Here is a 23,454-nt window from a genome sequence, read left to right as displayed (position 1 = left end):
TTAATCCCAGCAGAAGCAAGCAGATCTCTATGAGTTTGAGGCCTGCCTGGTCTACAAAGAGAGATCCAGGATAGCCAAGGTTACACAGAGAAACCTTGTATTGAAAACCAAAAACAAACAAAAACAAAAATGAACTATTAGATACCATTAATCATTCTGGTCATGAAGACAGTACATTAATGTAAGAAACTGTGTATGGTAAATGAAAGATGGAGAATACAATTGCTAAAGCCATGGTTATAACTAAAAATGGGCATAAAGGAAAATAAAGAGCTCAATGGCTGAGTAAGTATCTCCAGTACCACTACACACACACACACACACACACACACACACACACACGCACACACGCACACACACACACACACACACACACACACACGCGAGAGAGAGAGAGAGAGAGAGAGACAGAGACAGAGACAGAGACAGAGAGACAGACAGAGAGAGACAGAGACAGACAGACAGAGACAGAGACAGAGAATAAAATCCCCAGAAGTTTCTGGAGAGTCAGTTTACATCTAAGAGGGCTTCTTTTTTTTTCCTTGACTTTTAGTTGAAAAATAATGGCAGGCTGGAGAGTTAGCTCAGCAGTCAAGAGTATCTGTTACTCTTGCAGCAGAGTACCTGGGTTCGGTTCCCAGCACCCACATGGCAGCTTACAACCATCTGTAACTCCAATTTCAGGGCATCCAACCTGATCTCCTGACCTTTTAGGCACCAGGCACTCATATGGTGCTTTAACATACACACAGGCAAAACACTCACACACAGATAGAAGATAGATAGATAGATAGATAGATAGATAGATAGATAGATATTTAAAACAAGGAAACAGCCCGACACAAAAAAAAGCCCTGTACTTACCAAATAAATCTGAAATCTTTTTCAGTTTTCCTACAAATACCCACCATTCCTTCCCACTGTGCCCTAACCCAAGACTGAGGGAAAAAATCCAAGTGACGTCCATTTTTTGGAAGACAGAATCTCTCTTATGTACCCAGACTGGCCTTAACATAAAGATTCTGAGCCTCCTGCCTCCATCTCTTGAGTGCTAGGATTGCAGCTTGTTTTTGTGTGGTGCTGGGGTGGAAATCAGGGCTTTCTGCATGCTAGGCAAGCCCTACCCACTAGGCTACATCCCTAGCCCAGGTTATCCTTAAAGGATGTGAGGCTTGGCCACACCCCCTGTTGTGTAGTGCTCTCTGGCCACACCCCCTGTTGTTTGGGGCTCTCTTCACTCCCATCACCTTAATTGAATAGGTGACTGGGAAGCTGTATTTGGCCAACTGAGAATTGTTTGGGGGTGTAACTTACCTTCATGTTATCAGAGAAAAAACGTTCAGCATATCCTGGTGGTTTGAACGATAACACCCATGCCTCAGGCCGATGTCAAACACCCAGCAACACTGCTCTCACTCTGGAAGAAGAGATTTTGTGATGTTGTTTGCTTTATTGTAATTCCAAAAGTGAATCGTATTTGCAGTTTCTGTGGCGTGAGTATTTTTGTTGTTCTTTCTTTCTCATAAATAAGAGATGGTTTTTATTGTTTGTTGCTTGGTTGGTCAGTTAGTTTGTTTATTGTTGTTTTGGTTTCGTTTCTGATCCATCATCTTCCCAGGCTGGCCATGGGCACTCACTGTGTTGCTCACACTAGCCTGGCTCCTGCATGCTGGGGTTGAGGCATGTGTTGGGACTAGAGAATTGCGCTATCACGGAAGTCCAGGATTTACTCTTGACTAATGTGCTAACAGCTTCTGTCATGATTCAGCTTCTGGCAGAAATGAAGATGGAAAAAGATCTTTTCCCTGTTGGAAGAGAAGTTGCTGGAATTGTATTAGATGGTAAGTATCATCTGTATTTTCTATTGTAAAAGAAATTTAATAATAGCTAATAAAATTACCAATACATAAAATGATGTCTTACAATATAATTTGTTTTGTTTTTTGAGACAGGGTTTCTCTGTGTAGCCTTGGCTGCCTGGCTCTCACTCTGCAGACCAGGCTGGCCTTGAACTCACAGAGTTCTGTCTGCCTTTGCCTCCCAAGCACTGGGATTGAAGGGGTGTGCCACCAGGCCCGGCTATAAATTTACTAAAATTTAATTTTTAAAAATTAAAACTAGGATTGAGTTTATAATTGAAGTAAATACTTAACTATTAACTCATCTGTAATAATGACCAATTGAGTAAAATGACCAGTTTTGTTCATTTTTTTGTGTGTGATGTGGCAGCTAAATTTCATACTTTTTCCCTATAGTCTGGATAGATTAAAGTAGGACAAAATGATCATTCAGATCATTGTAATTAAAATCACAAGTGAAATTCAAACACTGGTCTAACCCATGTTGGTTAACATTCATTAGTATGTTCACTAAAGGTGAACACCAATCATGAACACCTGTTAGTAAATATTGACTAACTCTAGAAACAAATTTTTTCAGATACTTAGGGTTATTGTTCTATATGTTAAAATAATTATTTACTACAAAACATACTTTAGGGTGATCAAAAAATCTCACTGGTTATTTCTCCTCAGAAATGACAATTCCGATTTTTGGATCATCAAACTGCTCAATTTAAATCAAACTTTGAAAACTTCAAGTAGTTGCTGATGGTTATGTACATTTTGATCTAGCTAACTTATGCTAGTAACTTGGACTTGTTTATAAACCTTGGACAAAGGAGTAATGGTGGGGCTGAGTGTGTAGCTCAGGGGGAAAGTGTGTGCCTAGCATGCTCAAGGCCATGGGTTCTGTCCTTACCGCTGACAGAAAGAAAGAGAAGAGAATAAAAGAGAGTGAACAAAAGAATGTGTGAACACAGACTTGTTGTCAGAAAGAAACAAACAGGAGGTTTGCCCAGAGCCAGCCAGACTCTTGGTGAGCATTACAAATGAGATGATTAGGTTAGCTGTTAAAGGGTGGATCAAGGCAAACCTTCAAGGTAAGAGGACTGGTCAGAGGTCCACACAAGAGATAACAACGTCCATAAGCTAGAGAGCGATGCCAGAGAAGAGGGACTGACGGAGGAATGAGGAAATGAAGTCAGCAGGAGTTAGTCATTGATTGGTCTTAGGGGACCCAGAGAGGTGAGAACTGAGAACAACATAGTCATGGTGAGTTTAGACTCCCACCAGTTGAGTTCAAGAAAGGTAAAGGATGTCTCAGTAGTAATATCTAGTAAGCCGTTGCTTGAGCTGATTCTGGAGGTGAAAGTCCCATGCAGGAAATAGAGTTGTCAGTGTGTAGACTCAAAAAAACAAAGAACATAAAACCAGATTTGCAGAGCCAGGGAGCCAGTGGACATGAAAAGGAACCTCGGAATACCCGTGCTTGAGGACTAGTGGAACAGAGGTGTGAAAAAAGCCAGAAAAAGCAGCCAGGTGACCCCAGGGGATGTGAACCACCAGGTAACGGGAGGAAAAGCTCAGTGAGTCCAAAGCCAGAAGAACTGGAGCTTGTGGGACATGAGAGATCCCCAGAGAAAGCAAGCAAGAGGGAGAGCGGACTTAGGGGCTTAGAGTCACTTGCTGTGCACCAAAAGATGAGTTCTGGAACCGTTTTACCTCAGTCCCCTTGTCTGTAGACTAGAAGAAGAAGAAGACCGTATACTCTAAGGTATACTATACATATACTATGGAGTGTACTACTATAAGGTGTACTATAAGTGATACTATAAATATACTGTGAGGTATACCATAAATTTGCTATGAGGTATACTGTAAAGCTTATAGGAAGATTCTGAGCACAAGGCAGTAAACAGCATTGGACTGTTTTCTTCCCAGTTCATCTTATAACTCTTAAAACAAAAATACTCAAATGAGTTGACTTAGCAGAGGAGTGTGTGTGTGTGTGTACACAATATGTATGTGCGCACACACACACACACACACACACACACACACACACACACACACATATTTAGGGTAGGAGACAGAAACAGTATCATATCACCAAAGTTCCAAGTCCAAGAACTGGGCTAGAGATGTTCAGCCAGTAAAAGCAGTTTACTACACAAACCTGATGATCTGAGTCCATTTCCTGGTTGCAAAGCAACCAACTCCCAAAAGTTGTCCTCTGACCTCCAATGTTTGCCAAGGCATATATGTATACTCACGTACACACACAGTAATGATAATAGTAATAAAATTTTTTAAATGTTCCAAGGTGCCAATCAGAATTTATTTACCAAGTCAGAGTAATTTTTTGGTTGTTTTTTTTTTGGGGGGGGGAGGGGTGTTTTGGGTTTTGTTTTTTGTTTTTTGTTTTTACAAAACATCTATTTTTATTATATATATGTGTGTGTGTGTGTGTATATATACATATAGCTATACATGCATACATATATACATACACACACACACACGTGTGTGTGTGTGTGTGTGTGTGTGTGTGTGTGTGTGTGTATGCGTGTATACATGTATGCCTGCATGGATGTGTGTGCACCTGTAGACAAATCCCCTGAAACTGGAGCTAGAGCCAGTATGAGCCGTTTTGTGGGTGCTAGAAACCTAATCGGAGCCTCTGCAAGAACAGCAGATGCTCCTAACTACTGAGCCGTCTCTCCTGCCCCATCAAAGTAACACGGGACTCGTTGGAATTCCTCATTGTGTGGCTGAGATTCTTCCACTTAGATGATGATGGAAGATGTGCCTAGCACAAGGTGTGGGGGGTGGGAGGTAGAGAACAGCCATCAGAAGCCATAGAATGTGTTATTTTTCTTTGCACCTGTCTCCTGAAAGCCAGCCACATCGGCAGGGGCCCAGAAACATTATTCCTCACAGTGTCAACACCTGTGTACCTCAGGTTTTCTAGAGAAATAAGACTTGAAATGCTCTACCTTACCCAAATTCTTGGCCCTTTGATTGAGTGGATTTTTTACAATCCCATGAATGATTTCTTTTTTTAATGTTTTAATTGGCTTTTTTGTTTGTTTTTCAGACGTTTCATGTAGCCCAGACTGGCCTTTAATTTGATATGTAACCAAGGATGACCCTAAACTCTTTTTTTTTTTTTTTTTGAGCTGAGGATAGAACCCAGGGCCTTGCGCTTGCTAGGTGAGCGCTCTACCACTGAGCTAAATCCCCAACCCAACCCTAAACTCTTGAACCTCTTGACTCCACCTCCTAAGTGCTGGGATTACAGGTGTTGCCCACTATGCCTGGCTTTTTAATTTGTTTTAATAGATAAATAAAAGTTAAATTTAGGGGGCTGGAGAGGTGGCTCAGTGGTTGAGATCACTGGCTGCTCTTCCAGAGATCTAGGTTTGATTCCCAGCAACCACATGGTGGCTCACAACTGTCTGTAGCACCGTTCCAGGAAATCTAATGCCCTCTCTGGCGTGGGCACCAAGTATGCACAAGATACACAGATATACACGAGGCCAAAACACCCATACACACAGTAAAGTAAAGAGGTTTGAATAAAGTAATTTAATTTAGTAATTTTGTGATGTTAACGCTTCCCTTTTTCTGCTCTTTAGTTGGCAGTAAGGTATCATTCTTTCAGCCAGATGATGAAGTAGTCGGTAAGTTGGTGTCCACAAGTCCTGTTTCAATCCATGTATTTCACTGTCGGCTCATCTTTTATTCTGTAGTTATTGATGTTCCTTATGACCTTACTTCATATGAAAATGCTTTTTTTGGCTGGGGATATAGCATGTATAAAGCCTAGGGTTCAATCGTAACATTCCAAAAGAACTTTTTTTCCTGGCTTTTGAAATTTGCTCTCAGATACCCATTGCTGAATAAAAAGGAGAGCTTGACCTCAGTTAGCAGAGCCTTCAGGCCTGCATGCGTCTGGCTGTCGAGTTACACGGACAGAAAATGGCCAGACCTCCTGCTCACCTCGACACCTGGCTTTCCTTCGTGGTCCCTACTGTTTGGGCAGACTGAAACTTCTAGAGTCAGGGGCCTGGGTTTGGAGGTTGCTGATGGAGTGGGCCATGTAGAGCCTCTGTTCTCCACCCCAGGCCGAACTCTAGAGAGCACAGACAGTCATGAGACAAGTATAGAGCGTCACTTTTGTCATTGTCCCTCAGAAACTTTCCTCATTCTCATAGAAAGTGTCCTTCTGAGCCCTGGGAAATGCTGTTAAAGATTAGGTATGTGGGAAGGTGTCTTCAGCTTTCACGCCCCGTGAATTGCTGATTTTATTCTTTTTTACATCCAAGAAATTGGTAACACTCTGTATTGCTCAAGTTTCCTTGAAACTGACTGGACTCCAGGAAAGTGGGGTTCTGTTGAAGTCACGCATCCTGTGATCACAGGATCCAGGACATCCTGTGAAACAAAATGATGGAAAGCGGCATCAGGGGCCCCAACACTCCAGGTTGGCTGTATGACAGAGAGAGGGCATCATCTTGATGTCACTCAGGAGTGATGGGAAGGGGGCATCAGGGGCCCCAACACTCCAGGTTGGCTGTATGACAGAGGGCATCATCTTGATGTCACTCAGGAGTGATGGGAAGCGGCATCAGGGGCCCCAACACTCCAGGTTGGCTGTGACAGAGGGCATCATCTTGATGTCACTCAGGAGTGACAGACAACAGAGGTGTCATGGTGTTGCAGTGTTCGTGCCAAAATAAGTACAACTGCTTCCCTCCCTTCCTGGTAACTTCAGGAACCTTCCCCGTGACTTTCCTGTACAGAATTTACATCAACGTAGTTCATCAGGAGTGAATTCATTTGGGGCGTTTCCCCCCTTAAACTTCTCATTTTAACTTTTAGGAATTTTGCCCTTGGATTCAGAAGACCCTGCACTCTGTGAAGTTACTCGAGTACATGAGCATTACCTGGGTATGTGGCAGTCCAGTCATTTGGAACTTAATTAGTCTTATTTCACTGGTTTGTTGTATAAGTGTTGGCTGGCCATGTGAATATTCCTAGCCTATATTTATAAAATTAATGCTTAGACTAAGCATTGTGTAGACAGACCTGAGAGGTTTACTAACATTGCTCATGGCTCTGAAATTATATTCATAATCAGAATTTGAAAATGTCTTACCCTTGGCTTATCTGAGTGTGTGCATGTCTGTGTGTCTGTGTGCGTATGTCATGTCTGTGCATGTGTTGTGTGTGTGTCTGTGTGTCTTTGTGTCTGTGTCAATGCGTCTGTGTGTCTGTGTTGCTAGAGATGGAAGGTAGGGCCTCCAGCCTGTTAATTAAGTGCTGTACCATTGAACTCTTCGTTAATAACTAAAACAGAAAATGTAAACTCAGACAGTACTTTGTTGTTTGTTTTTGCTCTTTTGAGGGGCCCGCCACCCAGCTCCCAAATAAATCCACACACAGAGGCTTATAAGTAAGAATATCTTGTTTCTAGCCAGCTTTTCTTAACTTTAAATTATCCTGTCTACCTTTTGCTTCTGGGCTTTTCTCATTCTCTTACTCCTGTATATCTTTTTTCTTTTTTTGTTTTATGTATACAGTGTTCTGCCTGCATGTGTCCCTGCAGGCCAGAAGAGGGTGCCAGATCTCATTACAGGTGGTTGTGAGCCACCATGCAGTTGCTGGGAACTGAACTCAGGACCTCTGGAAGAGCAAGTAGTTGGTGCTCTTAACCTCTGAGCCATCGTCTCTCCAGACCACTTCTGAAATCTTACTCTAACTCTGTGGCTTGCTGTGTAGCTGGGTGGCTGGTCCCTGGAGTCCCCCTCCCTCTTGGCTAATGTGGGGATTTACCAAGGCAACTCCACATAGTTAAAAGGAGGTTTATTTTGCGGTAACTTTCAGCCAGTAAAGGGGTTGATTACAGGATCCAGGAGAGGTGAGGTACAGTCCTTCAGAGATCTCATCTCAAAAAATAGGATGGAGAGTGATTGAGGAAAACACCATGTAACTGGCCTCCACGTGTGCATGTGCATGGGTGTGTACACTCGGATACACATAAGCACACGTACACAACCAAATGGCTTAAAAACATCAACAAAACCAGCAACAGGACAAGCCCCGCAGGGCAGCAGTGAGCATTGAAAGGGTCCGTTTGCCTGTTCTCAGGTGCTGGAGATGGAATGCAGAGGCCTCGTGTGTGCCAGGCAGGCCACTGTGCCATCATAGGCACCCCTTCCAGCACTGAAGAAAGACAGCACAGGTCAGAAGGAAAAGAGCAAGCCCAAGCTATAAAGTTAAGTTCAGAGTGACGTTTCTCCTAGTGGTCTATTTATAAATCAGGAAGATGGGTTATAGTCCAGAAGTGTACCAAAGTATGTAGAGTGAACAATTGCAGATATTCTTTGAGGAGGAAAGCAGGCTTCGATGTTTCCTTAGGAGTCCTTTAATCCAGGTGTGGTAGAACATGGCTGTAATCCCAGCATTTAGGCCAGAGGCAGAAGGATCTAGAGTTCAAGGCCTGGGCTACAAAGTGAGAGCTTGTCTCAAAACAGGCCAAGCCCATAAGAATGACCCCCACACTGGGACTAAAGCGGGGGCTCAGCAGTTCAGAACACTTGCAGCTCTTCTGGAGGACCTGAGTTCAGTTCCCAGCACCCAAGTCAGGCAGCTCACAACTGCGGCCACTTCAGCCACAGGGGATCTGACACCTTCTTCTGGTCACCATGGGCATGCTCACACGTGGCACACATACACAGACACATGGACACATACATATAAATAAAAAGAATTCTTGAAAATATTAACAAATGACCACCAAGAGTGTGACCTTTAGGTGAGAATCCTGGTCACACTCACCATGCACCAACGAGGAGACTCAGCTGGAAAACTGTGTTCTGTTTGCAGCTCCAGCACTTTATGGGCAGAAGATGATTTCAGTACACTCCATGAAACTTTGCATTGGGAATCTCAGATTCAACTTGAGTTTCTGTTCATGCTTAGCCTGGTGACTATTTAATGAGAACTCAGTGTTCAGTCACTTTCGGTTCAAGTAAGTTTTGTTCTTTCACCAAACCCAAGAATGGGGTTCCACATTCCCTCCCAGATGTGAACCGTGTTTCACAGTGCCAGTTGTGTGACCCTCCAGCCAGTTCAGCTGTTCTGCTTCTGATTCCTTTCGAAACATTTAGTTAGTTACTGTGTGCATGTATGTAGGGGCAGAGGGGTGACAAGCGTGTCACGCTGCCCGTATGGCAGCCAGAGGACAACTTGTAGGAATCAGTCAGTTCTCTCTTCCAGCACGTGGGCTCCAGATATGGAGCTCAGGTCATCAGACTTGGTGGCCATCTCCACAGCCCCAACTGCCTTTAGTTCTTAAGGCATTCTGACAAACTTAAAAATAATTTTTATTTTTTTCATTCAAAATTGGACATACATTTTGAGCTGTCTCCCCCCTTTTTTTTTCTGGGCCCAAACTGAAAAGAAATACGTTCATTTTTACTGTTCACGTAGCTGTTACTGATCCGTATTTACTTATTTGTTTAGTCTTTATAACATAGTGAGCATTAAGCATCTACTAGAGAAGCAGCATGACTCGAGCAGGCAGTGAGAGCCCCGCAGTCTCGGGCTGGAAAGGTGTTGGTTCTGCAGCTGAGAGCACTTGCTCTGTGTCCTGAGGACAAGGACTATCTCGCCTTCTTCCGGCCTCCTGCAGTATGAGACATGTGTGCACACATACATAAGTTATAAAAATAAATCTTAAAAAACATTTTTTAGAATCTTAAATGTAGTTTCACTACCCTTAGTGTTTTTTGAAGGACTGCATGATTGGTGTGCACATGTGTGATTAGAATTATATCATGTGCACTTTTTAAATTTCCTTCCCTTTTTTTTTTTAAACAAGACTCACTATGTATCCAAAGCTAGTCTCCGATTTGTAATTCTGTTACTATTTCAGCCTCCCAAGTGTTGGGATCATGTCATATGGATAAAATTTTCATAAAATATGATAGACTGAAATGTTACTAGGGGAAATATTGCCTCCAAATAGACCATACAAGTAAAATGTGTATAGATGAACTGAAGAAGAGATAGATTTAGATCACATTTTCAACCACATTATGAGGTCTTAGGCAAACCAATTATTATTCCACACCTAATTTCATAATCAGCAAAACTGGGAGAATAGTATTGGGTAGATAAAAATGAAAGAAAGAAAAAACAAACACAGAAACAATTTCTTCTACTCAACATGGACCATTCCTAAGATGATCTGAGGATGTGTGGGGATTTCTCCCCACGACCATCAGTTCTACTCAAGGCACACCAGGCCTCCTCCATTCCTATTTAGTTCTCTTTATTTTTGGTACTGTCTCCCTGCAGACAGCATGGATGCCACAGGTTGAGGGCTCAGTCCCACAAGACTGCCTTCACTGGTGACGTAGTCACAGGGTGGGCCTTCAGGAATTCTCAGAGTTGGGGTTCCCACTTTAGACTCGTTTAATTTCTAAGACTGGCTAAGTGAGCTGAGGGTGGGGCTATGGGGACGGCTCAGTGGCTAAAGAGCATGTGCTGCTCTTCCAGAGGACCTGCGTTTGATTGCCAGCACCCCGACACCTGTAACTCCAGTTCCAGGGAGATCTGGTGCCTCTTCTGACCTCAGAGAGCACCAGGCATGCCTGGGGTGCATATGCACACATGCAGGCAAAACACTGACACATACAATAAAATGAATAGATGGCATTTTAAAGTTTGTAAAGAACTGAAGATAATGCATTTACTGGTTTACTGAAAAGCTGAAAAGGATACAAATAAACACAAATGAAGACATGCACAGGTCACAGTCTCTCTCTTCTCTCTCTCTCTCTCTCTCTCTCTCTCTCTCTCTCTCTCTCTCTCTCTCTCTCTCTCTCCTTCCTCTTGGATGTGGGCAGGACCCCCACTAGACTGGAGTCTTCCTATCTACCAGGCAAGGTGTGTCAGAGTGTTATAGGCAGGTCAGCTCCAAGACCAGAACAGCAGTAATTTAGAGTGTATGACTTCAGAGGGACTCTGCTTTCTGAAGCTTGCTTCTGAACTTATATATCCCAGCAGTATTAAAGACCATGTTCTACATGATCGATCAGACAACCAAGGACAAAAGGTCCAACTACTTTAATGAAAGATATGCTTCTAGTCATTTAGAAAATAAAGTGGGCAGTGGGAGTTATGACCAGGAACCAAGGATCAAAGCACATATGTAAGTCATAGTTGCCCTGACGAGTTTCATAAAGAAATACTCTATATAGTACTTAGTGTGTTCTTTCTCCTTCTATTCCCAGCTCGTTTATTAGGGAATGTTCACCATATTGTGTGGATGCTCTATCTGCCCACTAGGTGGCAGTAGTTTGTTAATGCGCTGCTGATTGCCTGTGACCAGGTCATAGGAAAAGTGTGATTCCCTGATTTGAAAATCGGAAAGGATTGCTTTTAGGGTGACAACACCACAGTTTATTTGAACACAGAATTAGTCAAAGTGTGAAGAAACATCTTAATGGGCAGTTCATACAGAGCTTTTATTTTTTTAGTTTATTGTCCCATTTGGGAGGGGGGCGGGTATTATTTGTTTAATTTTGAGACAGGGTCGCACTATGTACCACTGGATTGCCTGGAACTCACTCTGTAGATCAGATTGGCCTCAAACTCACAGAGATCTGCCTACCTTTGCCCCCAAGTTCTAGGATTAAATGTGTATGTCATGATACCCAGGTATATTTTGAGATTTTAAAACTATTGGGAGTTTGCATTTTTTCCCCAAGTGCAGTGAAGAGGCATTGATGGGATTTTAAGAAAAGAAGTGCTAGGATATTATTTATATGTTGTTTGGCTTTGCTTTTACATGCAGTGTGTGGGTGTGTACATACTTGTGCATGCACACCATGGCCCATGTGTGTCAGCCAGAGGATAACTTACAGAAGTCAGTTCTCCTTCCACCATGTGGTTTCTGGGGATTGAATTCAGGTCATCAGGAGTGGCATCGAGCAACTTTACCTGCTGGAACCCTCTTGCCAGCCCGTTTTGTTTTTCAGTCAGGGTCTTGCTATGTAGCTCAGGCTGGTTGTTAACTCATAACCCCCCTGCTGCAGCTTCCCAGGTACTGTGATTATAGTCCAGCACCATGTCCAACTAATGGATTTAAAATATCATCCAGTGCCGCTCTTCTTAAAGACATCACTAAAGATATTGAAAAGGAGAGCCATCAAGTTGAAAAATGTTTAACAACTGTAGTCTGAAATAAAAGAATACTCTAAACTCTAAAACTTGGGAGTACCAGCATGTTGCCACAAGTCAGACACTCCACACCTCATTTCCTGTGACAGGTTACAGCCAAAGTGAAGGCACACTAAAAATACTGTCTAAAATTACTTTCAAAGACATGACCCCAAAGTTAATAGCACTGGCTGCTCTTTTGGAGGACCTGGGCTTGGTTCCCAGCACCCATGTGGTGACTCACAGCTGTTTGTAACTCCAGTTTCACATGTCCCAACACCCTCTTCTGCCCTCTGGGGCCACTACACACAAGCAGTGTAATGTGAAGGCGACACACACAAAATTGAAATAAATTAATCTTTAAGAATAAAATTGTTTTCAAGCTACATACATAAAATATATGTGAAACAAATCAATTTCATGTTTGGAATTGGGTCCTGTCTGCAATAGCTCACAGTGTATATGCAAATGTTCTGAAATCCAACACACTTCTTGTCTAAAGCATTCTGCAAGATGCTTAGCTTGTAATACTTGTAGCATATAAACAGATGACTTGTGTGAAATATATTAAAAATTCCCACAAAACAATAACCAACAAAGTAGAAAACTTGGCCTAGACTCCAGCAGTCCCTTCATAAAAGGACTCTGAAGGCCAGCAGACCTGAGAGGAGAGGCGGCCATGGTGGAGCAATCGACAGTCACAGGAAGGGCCGTCACATACCCCGACAGTACCAGTGATGGCCAGAGAGCTCCCGCACCTGGTGCCTTTGCAGGACTGGTTCCCTCTCCAAAGTCAACACCCTGACATTCTTAGCAGTGTTATTTTAACGGCCAAACACTGGGAACAAGTGTTCACCAGCTAAGAAATGGATAAACAAGCAAGGATCTCCACACGGGCCAGGCCTTCCTAAGGAGGACAAGGAAATGTCTGTTGTAAACTAACGTGGGGCTCAGGGAGTCGTCCTCTGCTGTCTGCACACGCCTGTGTCATGTACACACATCATACACGGGAAAGAAGAACTTTAAGAACTATGAAATATAACAAAGTAGAAAAGCATGCGTGGTGCTGCATAGACGGGTTCAGAACCAGGCAGGGGTGCTAACTGTAGAGGGATGCCGACATGATGAACTCTGAAGGAGGGCATGAAACCTGAGAGCTGTAGAGCGCGGGGCTGAGACACCAGGTACTGGCTGCTCACCAGGAAGGCAGCTACTTGCTGTGCATCTTACAGTCGATCCTGCAGCTGTGCTTTATGTGCTCGCTGGAGGTATTTTATCTCCTGACAGTCCCGTGAGAATGGCTCTTTCATGCATAAGAATCAAAGCAGGGGAATTAATGTAAGTGATAAAGGAGGAGACTGGACTGGGTCAGCGGTCCATGGTGGTAGAGATGAGTCTGACTGGATCCAAGAGTTGGTACCGATGAACTCACTAATGAACTATTTCTTGTTCTTTGTGATAGTTCATAAACCAGAAAAGGTTTCGTGGACAGAAGCTGCTGGAGCCATTCGGGATGGCGTCCGAGCCTGCACAGCTCTGTATTATCTTTCCCATCTCTCTCCTGGAAAGTCGGTGCTCATCATGGATGGAGCCAGCGTGAGTCTAGTTGATTTTGTTTTTATACCAGTACACCGTAAACATAGGAACTGTGGGGCAGCTGTGTCTGCAGATACCCTTCTGTGTCATCCAACCCTTAGATTTCTCCTCCATTTTATCCTTATAGACAGCTTTTATCATAGCATGTCGAAGCTGGACTTAGTGTGGCCAGCTTCTAACTACCCTGAATCCACCAGTAAGTTAAAAAGCAAGGCAAGACTTTTGGCTCTCCCTTCTCATTTTCAGTGGTGGTGATCAACCCATCTGGTGCATGCTAGGCAGGTGTCCTACCAGTAGGGTCTCCCAGCCAGGCCCTTCTACTCATTACTATTGCACAGATTCGTGAGTCTGTGGAGGCTCATGGAGGTCTCACCCAGTTTTGAACTGTAACCCCAATGCTTACTTATGCTAGGAAGGGTATTGGCATTTATCAGGTAGGTCAGTACAAGCTTGAACTGTGCTCAAGTGTATTACATGTCACCAAAAAAACCCATAAGACGCTACATGATCCATTAAAAAAAGTTGTAAAACTTAGGGTAAAATCAGTTTTATTTTTTAACAGGCTGTTGATGAAAGCCACAGTTCTGGGGGGTGGGGGCAGAAATGCCTTCAGCACTGACTATAGACTGACACCTAAAATCAGGAAAGTAGTGTTTTCCTTATTCTTACCCGTGAATCCAAAGATGGTACTTCTGAAGCACCATGATCTTGAGAGCAGTGTAATTACATTCCCATCCGTGCTGTGCAGCTAGCTTAGACTAACGATGCCTTAATTTATGGGCTACTGTTCCTCTCCACGCCATGTTTCTGAGCGCAGCCCTTCACCCTTGAACTTCTGTGTGTGGGAGAGTCTGACCTCGAATCTCTGAAGGAAGCGGTTAAGTAATGCTCAAGAATTCTGCATGCTAAATGGTCTGTGAAGTAAATTCGGTATGTCCTCTGACCTGTATCTACGAACCCTTTGATACGTATTTCCACACAGGCATTTGGTACAATAGCCATTCAGTTAGCACACCATAGAGGAGCCAAGGTGATTTCCACAGCATGCAGCCTGGAAGACAAGCAACTTCTTGAGAGGATTAGGCCTCCTATAGGTGCGTTCCATGTTATATTACTCAGTATAGTAATTCATATTTAAAATATGAAATGTTTTTAAGATTTATTTTTTATTATGTGTACGGTGTTCTGTCTGCATGTGTCCCTGCAGGCCAGAAGAGGGCACCAGGTCTCATTACAAATGGTTGTGAGCCACCCTGTGGTTGCTGGGAATTGAACTCAGGACCTCGGGAAGAACAGCCAGTGCTTTTAGCCTCTGAGCCATCTCTCCAGCCCTAAAATATGAAATCTTGCAGGGAAAGCAGGCATGGTGTCTCTTTGCCTGTAATTCTAACCCTCAGTGGAGTGAGACAGGAGAATCCCGAGTTCAAAGGCAGCCTGAGCTACCCATTGAGATCTTGTCTCAAAAAAAGGAAAACATTGCTGAAGTGTCTTATTACTGATATTTGTGTATTGGTTTACATGGTGCTGATGATCAAACCCAGGCCTCACGCGTGCTAGGCAGTGCCTACCACTGGGCTCCATCTTTGGCCCTATTTGAGGCTCTAAACCCACAACCTTTGCATCTCTTCTGTTTTCCTTCTTTGTTCTGTTGTTCCCAGCTTCACCAGGCCTGAATTGAATCAACTCTGATACAGTTTAGAAATGCCAGTTGCTTCTTCCGTTTCAGCCAGTCAGTCAGTAGGGCTTCACATCACTCTGTGCATTTCTCAGCCTCTAACTGTCTGTCCTCTGGGAAATGTGAGAAGCAGGTGACCCGTGGGACATAAACACAGGCAGATCCCAGGCCATGGTGGAGGCCGGCAGTCTCTCGACAGAGTGAACTTATCTAAAGAAGAAAAAGATGGAGACTAGAGGAAAATGGGAAATAGGAACAGGGAGAGGCTGGGCTGGAGAAAAGCAAAAGCAATCAGAGTGAAGGGGCAGGGCCGTCTGGGGAAAGCTGTGTGAAGTGGGGAGGCTGCCTCGTCAAGTCCTCGGGGCCTTGCAGAGACCTGAACGAACTTCTCTAAGACATGAACAGGACCAAGCACTGGAAGGAGATCTGAGTCCAGCCCCATCTAACCCTGAAGCCCAAGCTGTTTCCTTGGTTGCAGTTTGCATCTGACAAAGACAGACAAAAACAGAAGGAGCCAGTAAGCTGAAGGAGGCGGAAAGGATGGAGAATGAAGATCTGATTGGGGAGGGAGGGCACAGTGGTTAAAGCAGTTGCCACTCAACAGGAAAGGCCAGAGTTCAGACCCTCGAACCCGTGTACCTAGCATCAGCACTTAGGAGGGAGAGACTGGGCAGGGTCCCCGGGGAAGCTGGCTAGCTGAAGTAGCTCAAGGCAGTAGCCAGATTCTGTGGGAAACCCTATTTCAACAAATACAAACATGGATGGGCCAGTGAGATGGCCCGGGGGCAAAGGCACTTGCCACCAAGTACCTTCCTTGGGACCCACATGGTGGAAAAATGATTCCCACAAGTTGTTCTCTGAGCTCCACATGTGCTATGGTACACACGTGCACACGTGAACACTTAAACATAATAAATGTGATACACAGGGAGGGGAGGTTGTTTTGTTTAATAGAGAACAGTTGAGGAACATTTCCAGTATGGACTTTGGGCCTCACACTGAAGTTCATATGTGTGCATGTACAACACCCACATACATCTGCAAATGTTCATATACATACAAAGAGAAAAGAGAATGGAGGTCTCAGTTGTAGTTTGGAAAGATCATGTATGAAAACGTGTTTCATCTCCAGCACAGGAAGCAGGGAGAGACGCGAGGATGGAGGAAGAGAGCTCAAACTGTAATCCTGGAAATGTTTCCTGCTGGCTAATTCCGCCATCCCTGAATTGCTTCAGCACCTTTTTTAGAAGGTTTTTGTTTTAGGATTGATTTTTATTTGTGTGTATGTATGCCATGTGTGTGCTGGCAGAGTCCAAGGCAGGGTACTAGATCGCCTACAGCTGGGCTTTGCAGCCCTTGTGAGCTGTCTGCCACGGGTGCTGGGAAGCTGCAACAGATCTCAGGTGCTCTGGGAGAGCAGTAAGAGCTCTTAGCTTCTGAGCTCTCCCCACCCCACCCTCTGCTCTCTTAGCCTGTCCCCCTAGTCCCTGCCCTCCATTTTTGCCCCATCTCACCACCAAAAGTCATAGATTGCTCCTAGACTAAGCCTCTAACCTGAACAGCTCCAAAAGACATTTTCCTCAACAAGATGTTAAAAACCAAAATGATGGCGCACCCCTGTAATCCCAGCCTAGTCTACAAAGCGAGTTCCAGGACAGCCTCCAAAGCTACAGAGAAACCCTGTCTCGAAAAAGCCAAAACCAAAACCAAAAAAAAAACCAAAATGAAATATATCCTCATTGTTTCAAATTCTAAGAAACTTTTTTCAATTCTCTGTATAGTTCTGTTGTACTATTAACATAATTCATTTTTCCATTGCTGTGATTGTTTTCAGAGTTAAGGACATCACTCTGTAGCAGACTGCTTTCTTGTCATCCATAAGGGTCAGGGTTTGCCCACACCCCTCACCTAGCACCACACACACACACAGTATGTGTGTGTGTGTCTGTATATTTAGTTAATGCAACCAACTAAAAGCAGCTTGGTTTCCCTAACTCTGCCAGACTAGTCACGTCCCTTTTCCTTACTTTCAGGACTGCCCTCCATTTTGGGGAGCTAGTAGGGAATGGGAGGGGGGGTCCCATGACTAAGGATGGATAAAATGACTTGTGAAACATGAGTGCCATGGTGTGCAATGACACAGCTCCGGATACTAGGGAATCTCAAGAAGCTTAAGACACTGCCCTCCGGTGCCCTGATGTGCATGCTGTGTCTGGGCCTCTGTGCTCAGCTTCCCAGGTCTGGCCATCTAGCCTGTGTTCATGGACAGCTGACCTCTGTCAGCAGAACAGTCTTGGGTCAAAAATGTACTCATGTTCATTCATTTTACTGAATATGCCAACCTCTCCTTGACATTGATCCTTATCAATCAATACTGAATTCCTTGAGAAAGAAATTAATCAGAATTGACATTTTCCTTTAAATTGAATAACTGTTGAAAGTATTTCAGAAAATAGACACTGGCTCTTCTTTTCCTTTCCTCCTGATTCCTGTCCTTGACAGCCCGCGTGATTGATGTGTCTAATGGGAAAGTCCATGTCGCTGAAAGCTGTTTGGAGGAGACAGGTGGCCTGGGAGTAGATATTGTCATAGATGCAGGAGGTGGGTACCTATGCCGTGAGCAGCCTGTGTGATGTGTTTAGTGACGTAAATTGCGGAAAGAGTATAACTGGGAACTAATCATTGCTGTATTCATAATATTGGATGTCTCATTTAAGGGTGTGTTTTTAATTAAGAACTCATCTACTTAAAGTGTAACTCCTTCACTTGATTCCCATCATTAACCCTGTCCTCTGGAAGAGGGAGCATACCTTTTAAGCCTTAGGCACTGAAGCTTAAACAGCAAAAGAGGAGTATCTATAAGAAGCCTGTCACCATCCTCAGTGCACTCCGTTGGTCTCAGTAATACACACCTGCCCAGCATTTCACAGCCACTTGTACTGTGTGGCTGCCCTCTGCTGGATGGGGAAAAACAAGTTTGTGCCATTCACTTTCTTGAACTTTTGAAATTTAACTGGGTCTATTTCACACCTAATCTGTGCACATTTAGTTGGCACCACTACTCCTGAAGGATTAGTGTTGTGAGTTGTGACTATAGCCACCGTGTGTGTGTTCCGTTCTAATCTGTTTTCCAGGATCTGAAATTGACTCATAAAAATCATCAGTGGATTTAGTGTGGTCACTTTCCAAATGTGTGTTTCAGTGCATGTGACTCAGTATTTTAAAGAGAGCAGTTCATCCCACAGTATTAAGCTACAGTTGTTAGAATTAGCATGAGATATAGTATTGTAGTACATTATTACCTTGCTTCCAAATCAAAATTTATTTTGTTTGCATTTAATTTTAATTAGGTCTAGAGTACATTTTGGTGTAGCTTAAAGTTAACTAAGTTTGCCTTTTATTAAGAAAAATGTTTCTTGCTGTATAAAAAAGACTGATATGCAAAATAAATTTTGTCAGATTTTTATAAAATATACCTTTTCTCTCTTTCTTAACTATTCATTTGTAAGTGAGATTATATAGTAAAGATGATGAACCAGCTGTAAAATTACAACTACCACATAAGCATGACATCATCACACTTCTTGGTGTTGGAGGCCATTGGGTGACAACAGAAGAGAACCTTCAGGTATTATCAGAAGTAATGAAGCCTTGCTATTAACCAAGTGATGTCATTAGCAAAGAACAGTGTGTCTTCTAATGACACCCTATGTTTGAAGGAATGGAGTCTCTTTTCTGTGTTAGCTGCAGACTGGCCACATTCTATCAGGCAGGGAAGTCCATGCAGTTAGAATGAATTGTAATTGTATTTAGTTCATTGCACACAGTGGCCTCTGGATTTTTAAATTATATTTCAAACTATACTTTTATCTGTGTGTACATATGTATGTGCAAGGGAAGCCAGAGATAAACATCTGGTATCTCCCACTCTCATTCTCCACCTTACCTTTTGAGAGGTCTTTCATTGAGCCTGGAGTTTGCTAGTTTGGCTAGACTGGCTGGCATCAGGCCCAGATCTTCACCCATTGTGTCTCCAGCAATGGGATTACAGATGTGCACTGCTGCACCCAGCCTTTTGCATGGGTACTGGTGTTGTGTAACTTGAGCCATCTCTCAGACCCTAAAAATTTGCTTTCTAGTAACTTAGCAATTGTAATATTTATAAATAATATTATCATAATTTAGTAACTCAAAATGATCTTACTATAGGTATAGATTAATTACCTCCCAAGCTTTTGTTTGTTTGTTTTGTTTTGTTTGGGTTTTTTTGGTTTTTCGAGACAGGGTTTCTCTGTGTAGCTTTGCGTCTTTCCTGGGACTCACTCTGTAGACCAGGCTGGCCTCGAACTCACAGAGATCCACCTGGTTCTGCCTCCCGAGTGCTGGGATTAAAGGCGTGCGCCACCACCGCCCGGCCGCAAGCTTCTATTTTTTAACAGAATTCTTAATTGAATATGTATATCATAGCTAATTACAAATACTACAATCTAATATACCACTCTAGACTTCCCAGCATACAAAGTGACCGACAGTAGCAGAAGCCACCTATAGAAACCTGTCATATACATAACTCCCGTTTTCTCCCTCGAGAGTCCAGACTGCCTGCGTCTGCCTTGCCCTAGCTATTTCACTGACCTAGGGAGGAGGGCATAGCAGTTCATAACAGCTGTTAAGTCTGCAGCTGGGTTTGGTGGTCTCTACAGTGTTGATCTGCATTAAAGGTTCTCTGCTTCAAGCGCCTTCGTGCTGTTCAACTTCATAGCCTTGTTTTGTCTTTGTCTCTTCTGTCAAAGTTGGACCCTCCGGATAGCCACTGCCTTTTCCTCAAGGGAGCAACGGTGGCTTTCCTTAATGACGAAGTCTGGAATTTGTCAAATGCACAACAGGGAAAATACCTTTATATCCTTTTTTCTTCTGATTTGAATTACTAGCTTGGAATTTGCCTCACACTCTACTCATAAACTCTTTCAGTGTAACCATAAAAAGTTATAATTAGCTGTGAGCTTTCCTTGAGCATGTCTGGCAGAGGGACAGGTACCCTACATTCATTTAAGCAGTAAATCTATAAGGCATGAGTAAAGAAGCTCCATTTCACAGGTGAAAAGACTGTCAGGAGGGTACAGGTAGCAAGAGACAGAATCATAATCACATCCTGGGGTCTAATTCCTTATGAACGGGAGGTAATGAGACAGGTGGAATATTTTCTTTTGTTTTAAACCTGGTATTGCATGGTACTTTAAGAGGTAGCGTGCTTAACTCCTAAGATGGTACCATTGTATAAAATATTCCAAAATGTTTACAGTTGAATTTTATAAGTATCAGTACTGGGAAATTTACTTTTTAGATTTATTTTTTGCCTAATGTGTGTATGTCTGTATATGGGTCTATGCCTGCATGATGTCTGTGCACATGGTGCCCAAGGACACCAGGGTGTCAGGTCCCCTGAAACTCAAGTTACTGGCACTTGTGGGTTGCCACAAGAGTGCTGGGAACTGAACCTGGGTCCTCTGCAAATAGAGCAAGTGATCTTACCTGTAAGCCATCTCTCCAGACCGTCTTGTTTCTTTTTATTTTTCCTCCATATGGATATAATTTTGATTGCTTAGGGGTCCAGAGGGACAGAGTCCATAAGGGCTGGGAGGCATGGCTTGGCAGCAGGGGCAGGAACCTGGATTAACACAGTTTTCTCTACACATGGGAAGCCGAGAGAGAGCAGGAAGCAGGGATGAGGCCATAATCCATCAAAGTACTTCCTCCAACTAAAGGTTCCAATACTTCCAGAACACAACCCTCTGGGGACCAAGTCTTCAAATGCATGAACCAATGGGGGACATTTTTTCATTCAGACTACCACAAACACATACCTATTACTTAGCTTTTTTCCATATTTTTTGGAGTAAATGAATTTATGCAAACAAATTGAACCTGGTATCAACCAAATTAATTGATAAAAGTTTACTTCCTGTAAGAGATCTAAGTGCCGAATGCCAATGTCTAAGTGAAAACCATGCTTGCCTCCATGAACTGTTGCTTGGGGATAATCTCGGTCACTGCTCTCGTGCCAGTCTGTGCTTTCAACACTTGTCTTTAGAAGGTTCTGCTCCTGTCTGACCTGAGCTCTCAACCATCCCTCTGTTTTAGAAGTGATGGACAGTTTCTACTTGCTGGAATACCACTTTGAATTTGAAGTACAAAACTTTTTTTAAAAGAAAAATAAAAGTGACCAGGCCAGCATCTTGTATTTACTGAATGGCTTATCTAGTCCTCTTTTTATTAAGTTACCACCTTAACAACCCTTCCAGTTACGCATCTTAAGAGACGTGATGGAGAAGTTATCGGCTGGTATTTTCAGGTATGAAAAAAAACTAAATTATTATGTTTTTATTCTCAAGGAAAAGTGGGCATGTTTTTATTCCAATTTTATAGTATACCTAGCTAGTACCTCTACTTTTTATTTACTAGATAAATAGCTGTTCTTTCAGATACATATCTCAAAATGTACCTGGTTGTACACCAATGAATATACCCACAGACTTTTTTATTTTATTTTATTTCATGTGTATTGGTGTGTCAGATCCTCTGGGACTGGAGTTACAGACAGTTGTGAGCTGCTGTGTGAATGCTGGGAATTGAACCTGGGTCCTCTGGAAGAACAGCCAGTGTGCTCTTAACTGCTGAGCCATCTCTCCAGCCCTCCCACAGATTTTTATCTTGTGCCTTTTCTCTCCTCAACTTATTCTGTATCTCACCTTTCCCTTTTCTTCATCTCTCTTGCCAGAGAATTTGAAATCATTCATAGCTTGACAAGAGGAAAAAAGTACTATGTTTGTTTAAATTGAGTTTTGATATCACTTATAAAGTAAAGAGATAGAGTGGTATATTTTTCTTTCAAAACTTAAACACTTTTAGCCCCATGTTGTGGAACATACCTGTATTCACAGTCCTGGAGGGCTAAGGCAGGGATCATGAATTCTAGGCCATACTGTGCTAGCTAAGAAGACCAACACGGTCTTTAAAGAAAAAAAAGAGCCAGGCATGGTGGCGCATGTCTTTAATGCCAACACTTGAGAGGCAGAAGCAGGCAGATTTCTGTGAGTTCAGTGGCCAGCCTGGTCTACAAAGTTTCAGGTCTGGAAATGCGCGCGCATGCACACACACACACACACACACACACACACACACACACACACAAAGAAATAAAATTACTACTTTAAAACCATAAAAATATTAATGGATGAGTTTGTAATTTTGTTTGGATTTTAATTTTCATTTATTTATTTTTTCTGATAGGTGAATAGCTCAGGCTGATCTGGAACTCACAGATTCACCTGCCTCTGCCTCTCCAGTGATAGACTAAAGGAATGTGCCACTACCAAGCTGTTTGGATTATTTAGATGGATACAATCAAACTGTAACCAAATGTGTGACCTGCTGCATCTGTGTGTTCTATTCATCTGTGCCTGTGCCTGACATTTTTCTAACCATTCTTCCTCCTCAGACCGCTACTTGATGAGCCCATTCCACTGTATGAGGCAAAAGCTTCCATGGAAATTGTTCAGAAAAATCAAGAAAGAAAAAAGCAAGTTGTTCAATTTTAATTTTCTTTCCCAGACCTCAGTTGGATGTACCCATACCAGTATATGAAGCCAGTTTTCTTTGGAAATTGTTGAGAAAAATCAAGGAAGATCAAACAAGTTTTTCTATTTTTAAGCCTGTTTTCCTGCCATAATAAGATGCTTGGTTATTTGACATATTTGAAAAATACTTGCAAAATTAATGTGCAAAAAAATCCAGATTTTTTTAACATCTGAAGGGGATATTCCAAAAACCTTTTTTTGTTATTGTATCTATACATTTGCCTCTGCTATAAAATTCTTTCCATAAAGAAAACTGCTTTCAGCAAAAGCCACAATATTCTATCAATACATCCGTCACAAGCTTTTGCTATCCCATGAAAATGTTATTTGATTTTGTATCAACTCCATTCTCAACACCTTCCTTAACAGGCCTTTGCTGTCATTATTTTAGCATTTGAGTGTATTTTCGATTAGCATTTTTTTTTAATATCCATTCACTCTGAATTTCTCCAGTATCCTACAGAATCATAAT

The 23,454-nt window shown here is 42.8% G+C and overlaps 1 protein-coding gene across 4 annotated transcripts in view; it reads left to right on the top strand.

Annotated features, from left to right (window-relative positions):
- Cryzl1 (crystallin zeta like 1) overlaps positions 1-23,367 on the top strand; it is a 39,078-nt gene extending 15,711 nt beyond the window's left edge. For 3 of the 4 annotated variants that reach the window (XM_036203542.1, XM_036203540.1, XM_036203543.1), the window contains 10 exons: positions 1,769-1,841; positions 5,480-5,524; positions 6,726-6,794; positions 13,537-13,670; positions 14,653-14,764; positions 17,848-17,946; positions 18,855-18,973; positions 20,139-20,244; positions 21,652-21,697; positions 22,844-23,367. In XM_036203542.1, coding sequence (XP_036059435.1) covers positions 1,769-1,841; positions 5,480-5,524; positions 6,726-6,794; positions 13,537-13,670; positions 14,653-14,764; positions 17,848-17,946; positions 18,855-18,973; positions 20,139-20,244; positions 21,652-21,697; positions 22,844-22,943 — 903 coding nt within the window. In that variant the 3' untranslated portion in view covers positions 22,944-23,367. Of the gene's footprint in view, positions 1-1,768; positions 1,842-5,479; positions 5,525-6,725; positions 6,795-13,536; positions 13,671-14,652; positions 14,765-17,847; positions 17,947-18,854; positions 18,974-20,138; positions 20,245-21,647; positions 21,698-22,843 lie in introns of all 4 variants that reach the window. The other variant, XM_036203541.1, reaches the window with a different exon arrangement.
- Positions 23,368-23,454: the final 87 nt, after the last annotated feature.

Source organism: Onychomys torridus, chromosome 12 (genome assembly GCF_903995425.1).
Source record: "Onychomys torridus chromosome 12, mOncTor1.1, whole genome shotgun sequence".
NCBI lineage: Eukaryota > Metazoa > Chordata > Mammalia > Rodentia > Cricetidae > Onychomys > Onychomys torridus.
This window is presented reverse-complemented; position numbering and strand designations above follow the sequence as displayed.